The sequence below is a fragment of the Erythrolamprus reginae genome, chromosome 2 (assembly GCF_031021105.1).
Source record: "Erythrolamprus reginae isolate rEryReg1 chromosome 2, rEryReg1.hap1, whole genome shotgun sequence".
NCBI lineage: Eukaryota > Metazoa > Chordata > Lepidosauria > Squamata > Dipsadidae > Erythrolamprus > Erythrolamprus reginae.
The window spans coordinates 354,075,592-354,091,454 of record NC_091951.1 but is presented as its reverse complement, the minus strand read 5'-3'; the positions used below and the strand labels follow the sequence as shown (position 1 = coordinate 354,091,454).

At 42.9% G+C, this 15,863-nt stretch overlaps 1 protein-coding gene across 2 annotated transcripts in view; it reads right to left on the bottom strand.

The window, feature by feature from the left end:
• The window catches only part of CNTFR (ciliary neurotrophic factor receptor), a 368,226-nt gene that overhangs the window by 22,087 nt on the left and 330,276 nt on the right, over positions 1 to 15,863 (bottom strand). For both annotated transcript variants that reach the window (XM_070743665.1, XM_070743666.1), the window contains one exon: positions 1,891 to 2,008. In XM_070743665.1, coding sequence (XP_070599766.1) covers positions 1,891 to 2,008 — 118 coding nt within the window. The remainder of the gene's footprint in view (positions 1 to 1,890; positions 2,009 to 15,863) is intronic.

Sequence of the window (15,863 nt, the reverse complement as noted above, 5' to 3'; positions counted from 1 at the left end):
TTGACCAGGAAGCTCTGCACACAGTCACTCAGGCCCTCATTGCCTCCTGACTTGATTATTGCAATGTGTTCTACATGGGGCTGCCCTTGAAGAGTGTTCGGAGACTCCAAATGGTCCAGAATGTAGCCGTGAGAGCTGTCAGGGGTATGTCTCGGTTTGCCCATACAACACCTACACTCCACGAGCTGCACTGGCTTCCTATTAATCTCCGGGCAGAATTCAAGGTGTTGGTTATTAGCTATAAAGCCCTACATGGCTCAGGGCCAGACTATCTACGGCTGGGGTCTCCAACCTCAGCAACTTGAAGACTTGTGGACTTCAACTCCCAGAGTTCCTCAGCCAGCTTTGCTGATTGAGGAACTCTGGGAGTTGAAGTCCGCAAGTCTCAAAGTTGCTGAGGTTGGAGACCCCTGATCTACGGGACTGTCTCCTGCCACATACCTCCTGTTGTGTCTACTCCTGTTCAGTGTGGGGATTTTTCAGATTCTGATTCAGAAAGTGGTTATGAATGAGTGGCAGGGCCTGATTTAGAGGCAGAAGAAGTAGACCAACCACAGGACGTTTCTATGGGCTCAGATTCAAGTGAAGGAGAAGCAGATGCTGGATGGGTAAATCCTTATTTCAGACGCTTGCAGAGGCGAAGAGAGCAAGTGTCAGGGAAGAGATATTAAGGAGAGGAAGGGGTCAATTAATGAAGTGATTAATTCGTCACGTCCGGGTGTCAGTGGAAGAGAAGAGTTGAGTCGTCAATCTGCCGTTAAGAAATATGGAGGTTTCTTTCAAGCAGCTCCGAATGTAAACTATGCCTTGTGTGCTTTTAATTGCAGTTTTTATGACTCTGAGCTAACTCTGACTAGCCATAAATCTTAGAATGACTTGTGGAATGTTTTAATGATTTTGATGTTGCCTTGCATACCGAAGTTGAAGATAAGAGGATTAGTGCTGCGTGCTGAGATGATTCAGTGTGAAGAAAAGAAAAAGAAAGATGATGTGGTGATTTACAAATACAGTATATGCATTTAGCAATCCTTTATTCCAATTATTAGTGGCCTTAGCCGGAGACCAGAACACCTCACAGAGACCAATAAGAACACACAGAGTTGGCCTCCTCCGGGTTCCATTGACTAAGCCATGCAGGCTGGTGGGATCGCAGAGGAGGGCCTTCTCTGTGGCTGCCCCAGCTCTATGGAATCAACCCCCCCTCCAAAGTCCATACTGCTCCCACCCTACTGGCTTTCTGTAAGGCCACTGAGACCTGGCTTTGCTGGCAGGCCTGGGATCCAAGAATTCAACAACTATCATGCCCAAATTGTATGAATGATGGGTCCAGGAGAAGAGTCTTCTCTGCTGTGGCCCCCACCCACTGGAACATGATGAGATCCGCCCTTGCCTCACCCTTTGGATTTCTGGAAGGTGGCCAAATCTGGCTCTGCCAACTGGCCTGGGGTCTGGATGGGGGCGTCCCACTCTGGAGGCAGCTACTGGGCTAGGAAGAAGGTTGCACCCCCACCGCATTCTGGTTTCTTCACTTACTAAATCCCCCTTTTGCTTAATGTTTCATGTTTTGTATCTCTGTTCTGTTGAAGTTTGTAAGCATCTTCATTTCCAAAAAATTCAACAAAATTCAACAAAAAAGATGGTGGTACCCATAGACTGGCATCGACTGATCCGGTTTGGTGATGTCATTGTGACGTCACCAGCAGGTCACTACCAGTGATCTGGTCTGAACTGGGAAGAACACCCCCCTGCCCCTCCCCCCAGAGTTCTAGGCTCAGAGATGGAAGAGACTGGACAGAACCCCAAAGGATTTGCACCAGGAACGTCTCTCCCACCGGATGCTGGTTTGTGATCTCGGCTTGCTCTCCTCCATCTGTCCGAAGCTGCACTTACATGACGGTGACGTTGAAGGTGTCGGGAATGTAGGTCGGGCTGGGCAGGTGCCAGCTGCAGTAGAAGCCGATGGGATAGTTGTTGGACCGGCACATCAGGCTGGGATCCCGGGGCGGAACTGTGGTGGGAGAGAGAGAGAGAGAGAAAGAGAGAGGAACAGAGAGAAAGACAGGAAGACAGAGGGACAGAGAAGAGAAAGAGAGAGGAAGACACACACACACACAGAGAAAGAGAGCGAAAGAAAGAGGAAAAGAGAGAGAGAAAGAGAGAAAGAGAGAAAGAAAGAGAGAGAGGAACAGGGAAAGACAGGAAGACAGAGGGAGAGAGAAGAGAAAGGGAAAGAGTGAGTGGGAGAGAAAGAGGAAGAGAGATAGGAAGACACATACAGAGAGAAAGAGAGCAAAAGAGAAAGAGCAAAAGAGAGAGAGAAAGAGAGATAGAGAAAGGAAGAGAGAGAGAGAAACAGAGAGAGACAGGAAGACAGAGACAGAAGAGAGAGATAAAAAGTGAGTGAGAGAGAAGGAGGAAAAGAGAGAGAGGGGAAGACACACAGAGAAAGAGCAAAAGAGAAAGAAAGAGGAAAAGAAAGAGAGAAAGAGACAGAGGGAAAGGGAGAGAGAGAGAGGAACAGAGAGAAAGACAGGAAGACAGAGAGACAAAGAAGAGAAAGAGTGAGAGAGAGAGAGAGAGAGAGAGAGAGAGGAAAAGAGAAAGAGAGAGGGGAGGGAGAGAGAAATTAGGCTCCGATGGCTGCAACTGAGACTATTTTCAATTTCTTCTAAGAAGCAATACAACTGATCAACATTGTGTGCACGTGTGTGCATGTGTATTTGTGTGACCAATGGAAGAGAATCTTCGTAGCTCAGGGTTGAAGTGTAACAGCTGCCATGTAGGAACCCACAGTCTGAAGCGTCTCCATTTTTATTTATTATGAAATTTATGTTCTGCTCATCTTCTCCCTAAGTGACTCTGGGCGGCTTAAAGCCTAAAAAAATATTAAAGTCTTCAGATACAAATATACACACAACAAAATACAGAGTGTGTTCATGGTATCCATGAACACCAACTAGCAGTCCAAAGGCTTCTGAGTTGCCATTTGATAGATCTACTCAAACCACAGTAAGGAAGTGGTGACCTTCGTAGACCAAGTTAAATCCAAAATGGGGAGGGGGTTCTGGAAGCCCAGCACTTCCAGGCAAATCAGCCATCAACAGACCCAGAGAAATAAACAGAGACTGCACCACCATTCAAAAGAGACCGTGAAAAAAGAAAGAAGCTAAGAGCCAAACAAAAGGATCAGAATATTTCCTGCCTGGCAGCCAATATCCGGATAAGCAGGGATTAAGACCAGACAACCCATCAAGGGGAAAAACAATAACTCCATCGAGCGGCTACCAATTCAGACAAAACGATCAAAACAATAAGCAACAGCTTAATCAAGGAACCACCAAGAAGACAATAACACGGACAACACAAGCCCAATAAACAGCCCCCTCCGTTCTTCTAGCATGGATGATGTTACCTAGTCAGGCAATGAAGCATTCACAAGAAAATAAACCAAGCTCCATGTTCTGTCTTAGTGCTGAACCCCAATAATCAGAGGCACACAAACTGTCTAGCACATGAAAGGGTTTAATGTTTACAAAAGTCCCAGTATTGTCAGAGTCTTTTAAGAGTCTTTTCAAAGAGAGAAGCAAATCTAGCAAAGTCTTATCAGTTGGCCAAAATCCCAGAGTGAACATAAACATGGTAATAATTGCCAGTTGCAACAAGAATTTCAAGGTGTATTTGTCAGGAAGGAACTGGAAGACTGAAGCTCATTAGCAAAGCTAAGAATGGGCTCGTTTGAAACACAAACTGAATTCAAGAGTGAAGGCGAGAAGATTCCAAGATCATCGACATTGTCTGCAACAAGGTGGAGGATGCCAAACCCTTAATCAAGGAAATGGAGCCCCTCCCTTACGAAAGCAGGTTGCAAGGCCTTGGGCTCTTCAGCCTTGAAAGACAGCGTTTAAGGGGGAAATTGATCGAAGGGTATAAAATCATTAATGGGATAGAAAAGGTGGATAGAGAAAAATACTAGGACGAGGGGCCCCTCCCTAAAGCTCACAGGTGAAAAACCGAGGACAAATCAAGGGAAATATTTCTTCACCCAGAGGGTCATTGAGGGTTGATGGAATTCCCTTCCAGAAGAGATTGTGACAGCTGTCAGCCTGGAGAGCTTCAAGGCAGGATTAGACAGATTCATGGAGGATGCCAAGTGTATCAAAGGTGGTTATTGAAACGGATGTCCATGTGCCACCTCTATGTTGGTTGAGGCAAGCAGGTTCCCTTGTTGGGGGTCAAGGGAAAGGGAGGGTCTTGCATTCTCTTTCTGCTCAAGATCCCCATGGACAATTGGGGGGCCACTGTGGGACACAGAATGCTGGACTCAATGGGCTTTGGCCCGATTCAGCAGGGCTCTTCTTAGGTTCTTTGGTTCTTAAATAGCATGAGGGCATAATCCAACAGCCAACAATACTACTCATGGGTCATTCTCCTCTTAGCCAACCATTCGTGTCTCCTAGATGCCCTCTGAACTCTGGCATCCAGAAGAGGCTCCTCCTCTTCACCTGAGTTACTCAGCACAGGAAATGCTAAATCACTCCTGACAGGAAGTGCAGAAGGCCCTGTTGTTCTCACCTTGACCCCTCACCAATTTCACTGTCACTCTCAGGTGCCAGGAATACAGGGCGCCTGCCTTGCCCCTCCACAGTCTCTGTGTTTTCTGAGTCCATAACTATTTGCACAAGACATGATCAAAGCATCACTCTCAGAGATCATCAAGGACTTTACTTAGTCCTTAGTGCTCTCTGGGGGCTCACTTAAGAATTGGGGGAGGTCTTCCATGTGGAATGGAAGAAGGTGCTATTTTCCCCAAAAGCTGAGTCTCCGAGCAAGAGGGCTTCTTTTGTGGGGTTAATTAAGTAAATTATTCCACATATTTATTTCTTAAACTAGGTTGCAAGCCACAACAAATTGTGCTCACAGTAAACCATGGGTTTTTTTTTTGGGGGGGGGGTGTATAATTTTTTTTTCTCCACCATAAAATAAAACAATACATAAATACAAACACTACAACAATGCTTATCGTAAAACATACATACATTGTTTTTCCTTTTTGTACTAAATATTCAATGGAGGCTCTTGTATCTCTTTCCTCATTTGAAATCTAATAACCTTATCTGACATTATTAAGTATTATCAAAGAAAAAAAATAAAAATCTTTTTCCCACAATATATAACATTGGTAAAAATCTCATTTATCCAAATATTAATTTAAACTTTCATGTCTCCATTTAATTGGTTAATCCAATATCAATTTATCTTATAAGTAATAGAGACTCTCTCGGTACATAAGATAAAGAAAAACTTCTCACACTCCACCATTTTACCTTACCAAACTCATAATTTAAAAAAGATTCTATATGTTTAAGCTAGCATTAATAACTAAGTTTTATGTTATATCATTATATAGTTCTATCACCATCTTATCTTCGCCATCTGGATTCTAGTACTTATCTCTCATAGAAACATAGAAACATAGAAGTCTAACGGCAGAAAAAGACCTCCTGGTCCATCTAGTCTGCCCTTATACTATTTTCTGTATTTTATCTTAGGATGGATATGTGTTTATCCCAGGCATGTTTAAATTCAGTTACTGTGGATTTATCTACCACGTCTGCTGCAAGTTTGTTCCAAGGATCTACTACTCTTTCAGTAAAATAATATTTTCTCATGTTGCTTTTGATCTTCCCCCCAACTAACTTCAGATTGTGTCCCCTTGTTCTTGTGTTCACTTTCCTATTAAAAACACTTCCCTCCTGGACCTTATTTAACCCTTTAACATATTTAAATGTTTCGATAATGTCCCCCCTTTCCCTTCTGTCCTCCAGACTATACAGATTGAGTTCATTAAGTCTTTCCTGATACGTTTTATGCTTAAGACCTTCCACCATTCTTGTAGCCCGTCTTTGGACCCGTTCAATTTTGTCAATATCTTTTTGTAGGTGAGGTCTCCAGAACTGAACACAGTATTCCAAATGTGGTCTCACCAGCATTCTATATAGCGGGATCATAATCTCCCTCTTCCTGCTTGTTATACCTCTAGCTATGCAGCCAAGCATCCTACTTGCTTTCCCTACCGCCTGACTGCACTGTTCACCCATTTTGAGACTGTCAGAAATCACTACCCCTAAATCCTTTTCTTCTGAAGTATTTGCTAACACAGAACTGCCAATACAATACTCAGATTGAGTATTCCTTTTCCCCAAGTGCATTATTTTACATTTGGAAACATTAAACTGCAGTTTCCATTGCTTTGACCATTTATCTAGTAAAGCTAAATAATTTACCATATTACAGACGCCTCCAGGAATATCAACCCTATTGCACACTTTAGAGTCATCGGCAAATAGGCAAACCTTCCCTACCAAACCTTCCCCTATGTCACTCACAAATATATTAAAAAGAATAGGACCCAGAACAGATCCTTGTGGCACACCGCTTGTAACCTGACTCTGCTCAGAATACTCTCCATTAACAATAACTCTCTGATGTCTACGCTTCAGCCAGCTGCAAATCCATTGAACTATCCAGGGATTAAGTCCAATCTTCACTAATTTATCTATCAGCTCTTTATGTGGAACCGTATCAAAGGCTTTGCTGAAGTCCAGGTAGGCAATATTCACGGCACCACCTTCATCCAACACCTTTGTGACATAGTCAAAGAAATCAATGAGATTAGTCTGACATGATTTGCCTTCAGTAAAGCCATGCTGATTTGGGTCCAATAAGTTATTGTTTTTTAGGTGCTGATTTATCCTCTCCATCATTTTAACTACCACTGATGTCAAGCTAACTGGCCTGTAGTTACCAGCTTCTTCTCTACTGCCCTTCTTGTGGATAGGCACAACACTGGTCATTCTCCAATCCTCAGGAACTTCTCCTGTTAACAAGGATTGGTTAAACAAATCAGTCAGGGGGGTAGCAATGACAGATCTGAGTTCTTTAAGAACTCTGGGGTGGATGCCATCTGGACCCATTGCCTTATTTATCTTTAATCGTTCAAGTTCTTCTAAGACATCGGCTTCTAAGATCACTGGAGCTGAATCCGTACAGCTGGAAGCAATGCTATATCCCTCTATAGTATTATTTTGTAAGGTGTCTTTTGAGAAAACTGAACAGAAATAGCTATTGAAATGGTCAGCGATCTCCTTATTCCCATTAATGCATGTATTATTCCCGGTACTAAGCTTCCTGATGCCGCAGTTTTTCTTCTTCTTATCACTAATATATCTGAAGAAGGTTTTATCCCCCTTCTTTACAGATTTGGCAATTTCTTCCTCTTTTGAGGCTTTAGCAGCATATATTATCTGTTTCGCCTCCTTCTGTCTCATTTTATACACCTCCCTATCAGCTATACTTCCAGACTCTTTATACCTCCTATAGGCAGCCTTTTTTTCATTGACTATAGCCCTTACATCATTGCTAAACCATAGCGGTTTCTTCTTCCTTTTACCTTTAGTTATTTGTCTTACCTACAGTCCAGTGGCTTTTAAGATGGCCTTTTTTAATACAGTCCACTGGGTGCTTGCTCCTGCCATTTTATCCCTCCCCTTTAATTCATTATCTAAATATTCCCCCACTGCATTAAAATTTGTTTTTCTGAAATCCAATACTTTGGTTACATTATAGCAGTGGTCCCCAAACTACGGCCCGGGGGCCGGATGCGGCCCGCTGAGGCAATTTTTCCGGCCCGTGGCAGCCCACGAGATTTTATCAATAGATATAATAAGCTCCCGAATCTCCTGTCAACTCACCGCGGTCTGCTGCTGAGCGAGGAGGCGGTACAGAGGCAAGGGGCGGGGAGGATAGGAGGGAGATAGAGAGGGAGAGATACAAAGAGGGAGAGAGAAAGAGAATGAGTGAGAGAAAGAAAGAAAGAGAGAAAGAGAGAGAGGGACAGAGAAAGAAAGAGAGAGAAAGAGGGAGAGATAGAGAGGAAGAGAGGAAGGGGGATAGATGGAAAGAGTGAGAGAGAGAGAAAAAAGAGAAAAATGAGAAAATGATGGAGAGAAAACGAGGGAGAGGAAAATGAAACAAATGAGAGAGAAGGAAGAAAAGAGAGAGGGAAGAGAAATGGAGGGAGTGTGTTGATTTAAGTTTAAATTTACTTGTTAATAAAGAAGTATAAATTACTTTATTACTTAATTATTTAATTACTTCTTTATATTAAATATTGTATTTGTTCCCATTTTGTTTTTTACTTTAAATAATATTTGTGCAGTGTGCATAGGGATTTGTTCATAGGTTTTTTTTATAGTCCGGCCCTCCAACAGTCTGACGGACAGTAAACTGGCCCCCTGTGCAAAAAGTTTGGGGACCCCTGCATTATAGGATTGCTCACAATGAGTTTTTACATCAAACCACAAACATAGATGGTCACTGCAACCTAAATTTTCTCCCACCTTGACATCTGAAACCCAATTCCCATTCGTAAAAACTAAATCTAGAATATTCTCCCCTCTAGTTGGTGTCTTAACCAGCTGTGCCAGAGCTGCTCCTGTAAAGGCCTCTACTATATTCTTACTTTTGCATGTAAGGGCACTGGGGATATTCCAGTCAACATCAGGCATGTTGAAATCACCCATAACCACAATATCTCCCTTTACTGCCATTTGGGTAATTTCATCCACCATCTTGCTGTCATATTCCTCGGATTGCCCTGGAGGCCTATAGATCACCCCAATTCTAATGACAGAACCTTCTTTATTTTGCATGCAAATCCAGAGAGTCTCTAGATCTTGACATGTATTTTGAATTAGTGTTGTTTTTAGACTTTCTTTAATATAAATGGCTACTCCACCTCCCCTTCTCTCTATTCTATCCTTCCTATACAGTGTATATCCTGGTATGGATATTTCCCATTCATTAGAATCCTTAAACCATGTCTCAGTTATGGCAACCAGGTCCAAATTATCTCTAGATATTATGGCCATTAATTCACAGAGCTTGTTGCTCAAGCTTCGAGCATTTGTGCACATTACCCGAAGAACATTATTTTCGTTATTAGTTTGCCCCTTATCATCAACAACTACATCTATATTATTTGCAGCTCCCTTTTCATAAGCTTCCAAAAACTGCTTTATCCTCATTGGTCGGGGACAGAAATCACCCACATCAGTTACATCTCTGTCCCCTTTACCTAGTTTAAATGCCTGTCCAAAAAAGTTCTGAATTCCTCACCGAGCACCTGGGTACCTCTGTATGATGGATGCAAACCATCCCTCTTAAACAACTCCCTATTAGACCACCTACTGACATCATGACTTACATAGCCAAAACCTTCAGCTTTACACCACTGCCTTAACCACATATTAAACTCTCTGATACACGTTGTTTTATCCTCTTGGCCACAAACCGGTAACACCTCTGAGAAAGTCACCGAATCAGTTATTTTACCCAGCTCCACACTTAGACATTGAAAATCTCTTTTTACTACATTAACATTTCTCTGGGACAAATCATTTGTGCCAAGATGCACCACCACATCAACGTTATTACCTTTACTCACAGTCTTAACAATGTTTGTAATCCGCCTCCTGTCCCTGCTGGCAGTGGCCCCTGGGAGACACCTCAGCACCTTCACCACATCCTTGCTCTGTCCCAAATCAACACCTCTAACAGTCGAATCACCCACAAGAAAATGTGTCCTCTTTTTATTTCTCTCAATTCTCTTTGCTCAGCTCTAAAAATAGTTAATTATTTAAACATGAATATATTTTAACTTTCTATCCTAAATTTCCGTAAATTTTAAAATAATCCAAATCTTGTTTATCTTTTAACTTTCATCAGAGTCAGCCAGCTGATTGCTTCATACAACCTTCACTAGTTAGGAGAAGGATTGACCTCCTACCACAGGCCGAACCACAAACCACCACCAGTGATGTCAAGTCTAGATCAAGAGGTCGAGTGGACATCATGTAACCCTTCCCAAGCCCTTCACTGGCACCTACCTTGCTCTTTCAGGTCAAGCTCAATGGTGCTTATCCTAGAAGAGAGAATAACAGAGTTGGAAGGGACCTTGGAGGTCTTCTAGTCCAACCCCCTGATTCAGCAGGTACCATTTCAGATAATTGTCCAGTCTTTTTTGAAAACATCCAGTGATGGAACACCCACAACTTCTGGAGGCAAGCTGTTCCATGGATTAATTGTTCTAAAATTTCTCCTTAGTTCTAAGTTGCTTCTCTCCTTGTTTAGTTTCTCCCCATTGCTTCTTGTTCTACCCTCAGGTGCTTTGGAGAATAGCCTGACTCCTTCTTCTTTGTGGCAACTCCTGAGACCTTGGAAGACGGCTATCATGTCTCCCCTGGTCCTTCTTTTCATTAAACTAGCCATGTCCAGTTCCTGCAACCGTTCTTCATATGTTTGAGCCTCCAGTCCCCTAATCATTATTGTTGCTCTTCTCTGCACTCTTTCTAAAGTCTCAACATCCTTTTTGCATTGTGGTGACCAAAACTGGATGCAGGATTCCAAGTGTGGCCTTATAAAGTGGTATTAACACTTCATGTGATCTTGATTCTATCCCTCTGTTGATGCAGCCTATGGTTGTGTTGGGTTTTTGAATGCTGTCGTACACAGCTGGCTCCTATTGAAGGAATTGTCCATTAGGCCTCCACGTTATTAAGGGCTGGGGTGATGCAGTGGTTAGAGGGCAGCACTGCAGGCTCCTTCAGCTAACTGCTAGCTGCAGTTCAGCGGTTCAAATCTCACCACCGGCTCACGGTTGACTCAGCCTTCCATCCTTCCCAGGTGGGTCAAATGAGGAGTCAGGCAAGAGGCTGACTCTGTGTAAACCCATTAGAGAGGACTGTCAAAGCACTAGGAAGCCGTATATAAGTCTAAATGCTATTGCTAATGCTGTTATCCCTTCCTTCTCTCTCTCTCTCTCTCTCTCTCTCCTTTCCTTTCCCTCCCTCCCTCCCTCTCTCCTTCTTTCTTTCTTTCCTTCCTTCCTTCCTTGACTCAGCCTTTCGTCCTTCCCAGGTGGATCAAATGAGGACCCAGATTGTTGGGGGCAAGAGGCTCATTCTGTAAACCGCTTAGAGAGGGCTGGAAAAGTCCTGTGAAGCGGTTTATAAGTCTAAATGCCATCGCTGTTGCTAATGCTAAGTCAAGGTCCACCTTCAGGGTAGGGAGGCTGCTAGCCCTCTTTATGCTCGGCTACTCTATTATGAAACGAAGTGACTCTTCCACAAACCTCTGCTTCTCTTCCATCTTTTCGGTGCAATTATTGGCTTTAGAATTAGAGGTTTCTCAGTGCAGGGATGGTCTGGCCAGGAAGCACCGAAATCTCCCGCTAATCTCATTCTCTGTCTCCCTTCAATTAGATTTATAAATCATCTCTCTCCTCTCTTGCCTTACCTTGTAAAACACCTCAATTTCTCCTCTGTATTAAATTGAGCTTCGTGCAAACAGGAGCCGCTGGGCCAGCAGACGGCTGCCTCTCTCCCTGGATGGAACCCTGACATTTGGCCAAGTGGATAATAACAAACGGGGTTTTAATTTTTAGCGGCCTTCCTGGGTTATTTGTCCAACGTGTCAGGGAGATGGGAATCCCTGCTAGCAAGCTTGTTCAATTTCCAAGCCATTAACGATTCCATTAATTCTCTGTCAATTCTATGGTCCAAGCTATGCAATTAGTGGAGTAATATGAAGGGGGTGATCATCATTTCTGTTTATCTAACTGACGTTGGCCAATCTTTGGCCAGAAGAGGAAAAATGTCGCTCCACTCCAGCCCTCAAACTGGACACTGTCTCAGATCTGGCAAATTTTGTCTATGTCAAGGCGATATTTAAAACATAGAATATTAAGGTGGAAGGAACCTTGGAATTTGAGCAGGAGGCCCCAATACCATTTCAGAGAATACCTCTTCTTAAGAGCCTCCAGGGATGGAGCATCAAAGAACATCTGGTGGCAAGCTGTTCCACTGGTTGATTGTTAGGAAATTCCTCCTTAGTTCTAAGTTGCTTCTCTCCTTGTTTAGTTTCCACCCATTGATTCTTTTCCTACCCTCAGGTGCCTTGGAGAATAGCCTGACTCCCACTTCTCTGCGACAGCTCCTCAAATATTAGAAGATGCGGTCATATCTCCCCTGGTCCTTCTTTTCATTAGACTGGACCTTCCAATTCCTGCCACGGTTCTTTGTATGTTTTAGCCTCCAACTCCCTAGTCCTCTTTGTTGCTCTTCTCTGCGCTCTTTTCAGGGTTTCAACGTCTTTTTAAAATTGTGGTGACCAAAACTAGATGTCCAAATGTGGTGTTAGTTAGTTTGTAAGTTGGTATAGCATAAGTATGTAGTAGAGGAAACAAAATGCACAGGTACAGTACATGCGGTACCTTGCTCAACAGTAGTAACGGTGAGAGGGACCTTGGAGTCCTAGTGGACAAGCATTGAAACAGGAGCCAGCTGTGTGCAGCAGCTGCCAAAAAAGCCAACACAGTTCTATGCTGCATCAACAGAGGGAGAGAATCAAGATCACATGAAGGGTTAATACCACTTTACAAGGCATTGGGAAGGCCACACTTGGAATCCTGCAGTCAGTTTTGGTCACCACAATGCAAAAAGGAGGTTGAGACTCTAAAAAGAGTGCGGAGAAGAGCCACAAAGATGATTAGGGAACTGGAGGCTAAATCATTTAAGGAACAGTTTCTGGAACTGGGCATGGCTAGTTTAATGAATAGAAAGACTAAGGGAGACATGATAGCAGCCTTCCAATATCTCAGGGGTTGCCACAAAGAAGAAGGAGTCAGGCTATTCTGCAACGCACCTGAGGGTAGAACAAGAAGCAATGGGTGGAAACTAAACAAGGAGAGAAGCAACTTAGAACTAAGAATGAATTTCCTGACAGTTAGAACTATTAATCCATGGAACGGATTGCCACCAGAAGTTGTGATTGCTCCAACACTGGAGGTTTTTAAGAAGATGTTGGATAACCACCTGTCTGAAGTAGTGTAGGGTTTCCTGCCTAAGCAGGGGGTTGGACTAGAAGATCTCCAAAGTCCCTTCCAACTCTGTTATTATTATTTTTATTATTAAGTGGCTTTGTAAAGTAGTAAAGCATAACTAGCTGGCTGGGGATTCTGGGAGTTGAAGTCCCCCCATCTTAAAAAGGCCATGATTGAGAAACACTGATTTAAACTAACAAGCTGCAGTATGGGACTTTGTCTTGTAACCACCAAACATGATTAAGGCAGAGAGGCAGTGGAGGGGTGTCAGCATCCAGAAATAGCAGGAGCCGGAAATTGAAAATCTAAAAAATACAAATAGTATTCCATAAAACAATAAAAGCACAGGAGCGTATTTTCATGCAGTTTGCAAAAAGGAAGGGGAAAAAAAAAAAGGAAATCTCACGAGGGAAGGTCTGGGAACAGGTGGAAACAGAAGGGTAGCGGAGAACGAGGAATAAAAAGAAGCCTCAATGAGGTTAAATGCTTTTTTTTCTATGGAGGCGGCTCAGTTTTCAAATTGCAAAAGCTGAGGAAATTCACTTTGTTTGGGTTTCCTAACTTTCTTGGGAATGACTTCTGATCGCTTCTAAATGCACCGATTCCTACTTCCCAGATGGCACCTGATAAAAAGTGACAGCACTTGACTGATCTTGGCTGATCTTCTAAAGCTCTGTGTCTAGCTAGGATGGGAGACCACCGAGTGACCCTAGGCTGGTAGGATCCTTAAATAAATACTCCATGGAACAAAAGGAAAATTGGGAAATCCTTAAAAAAAACACCTAGAAGAAAAGAAAAGAAAAGAAGAGGAAGGAAAGAAAGAAAGAAAGAAAGAAAGAAAGAAAGAAAAACTTTTATATGAAGAACGGTTGCAGGAATTGGGAATGTCTAATTTAACGAAAAGAAGGACCAGGGGAGACAGGATAGCATTTTCCAATATCTCAGGGGTTGCCCCAAAGAAGGAGTCAAGCTATTCTCCAAGCTATTCTGAGGGCAGGACAAGAAACAATGGGTGGAAACTAAACAAGGAGAGAAGCAACTTAGAACTAAGGCGAAATTTCCTGACAGTGAGAACAATTAATCAGTGGAACAGCTTGCCTCTAGAAGTTGTGAATGCTCCAACACTGGAAGTTTTTAAGATGTTGTCAACCATCTGTTTGAAATAGTTTAGGATTTCGTGCTTAAGCAGGGGGTTGGACTAGAAGACCTCCAAGGTCCCTTCCAACTCTGTTATTCTCTTCTCTTCTGTACTGCTGCCCTAAAACTGATTAGCTGTGATTAGCAGGTCATCAAACTTCCTTGACTTTTAAAGATTCTTCCAGCTGGCAGAGTGATTAAAACCACAGCACCAGTTTTCAGATAATAAAAATTCCAATGGCAGCCTCAAGCTATCAGGGGCTAGAAAGGTAGCCCCCAACTATTTGAGGGTGGGAGGTTGAAATCCTCCTTATTCTTGTCAGCCATCTCCAAGACCAAAGGAACCATATATGGAAGAGGTTCCATCTGCAAAGCCAGCTTTTCTGAGAAGAAAAAAATGAAAACAAACTGTTTTAATCAAAGAATATACAGTATCTGGATTTTTTTCTTCCTAGTTGGAAATGGCTTTAAGACTTTGTGCTCAAAGTCTTGACAAACTCTGGAAAAAGCAAAAACTTTGCTCAAAGGAAGAAAGAAGGAAATTAAGAAAGAAAGAAAGAAAGAAAAAAGAAAGAAAGAAAAAAGGAAAGAAAGAAGGAAAGAAGGAAGGAAAGAAGGAAAGAAAGAAAGAAAGAGAAGAGAAGAGAAGAGAAGAGAAGAGAAGAGAAGAAAAGAAATGATTTTTTTTACCAGGGGATCTGATGATTAGTTTGTTGCTACAGAAATGGCTAGTATTTACTAAGTAAGTAAAAGTGGAAAATTGAAGCTGTAACTTTACTATTGATTTTCTATTGTGCTGAAAAAAGTTATGTAAAGACTGATGATACGTTTAAGCCCACCAAAGCCAAAAATAAGACTTAGATGGAGGTTTGAATAATAATCAGCTTTTAATCTTGATCAAGGTTAAAGACATGATGGTCAGCCGTTCCACACACAGCCAGAAGACAGGTGTGGGAGGGCCTCGCTTTTCAATCCCTTATTGACATTAAGAAACAATCTAGACCAGTGATAGCAAAGCTTTTTTCCCTCGGGTGCCAAAAGAGCATGCACACACATTATCACGCATGCGCGAGTGCCCACACCCATAATTCAATGCCGGGGGAGGACGAAAACAGCTTCCCCCACCCCTCTGGAGGCCAGAAACCGCCTCTTTCCCAACTCCTGGTGGGCCCAGTAGGCTCGTGTTTCGCCCTCCCCAGGCTCCAAAGGCTTCCCTGGCCCTCCCCCATCCCCTGGAGGCTCTCTGCAAGCCAAAAACACCCCCGCGGAGCCTCTGTGTAAGCCAAACATCAGCTGACGGGAAACACAAATACGTTGGAGCTGAGCTGGTGCAATGGTTCATGTGCTAGCAGATATGGCTCCGCATGCCACCCGTGCCATAGGTTCACCATCACTGATCTAGACAAAGAGTTGTGTATTGTCCTGCAACAGGATCCTCTTCGTTGTTCTCACAATTGCCCACTTGGCCCTTGTGTGTGCATGTGTTACAGGGAACACAAGTCAAAGGTGTTGGTTTTATGGCTCCATCCCTTTCTATGCCCATAGATAGCAGGAAGGAGATTGATAGCGTTGAGCGATGCCGATACACACTGGTCCGGCCAGTAGTAATGAATGAGAGAGGTATGAATGCTTTTAATATCTGGGTTTTAAATTTTGTATTTTTTATTGTTGTACGCCCCCCCCTGAGTATGTCAAGAGATGGGTGGACTATAAGTTTAAATAAATAAATAGATAAATGAAATAAATAAGAGCTCTGGCAGGAATATATACTTTGACAAATGCCAGA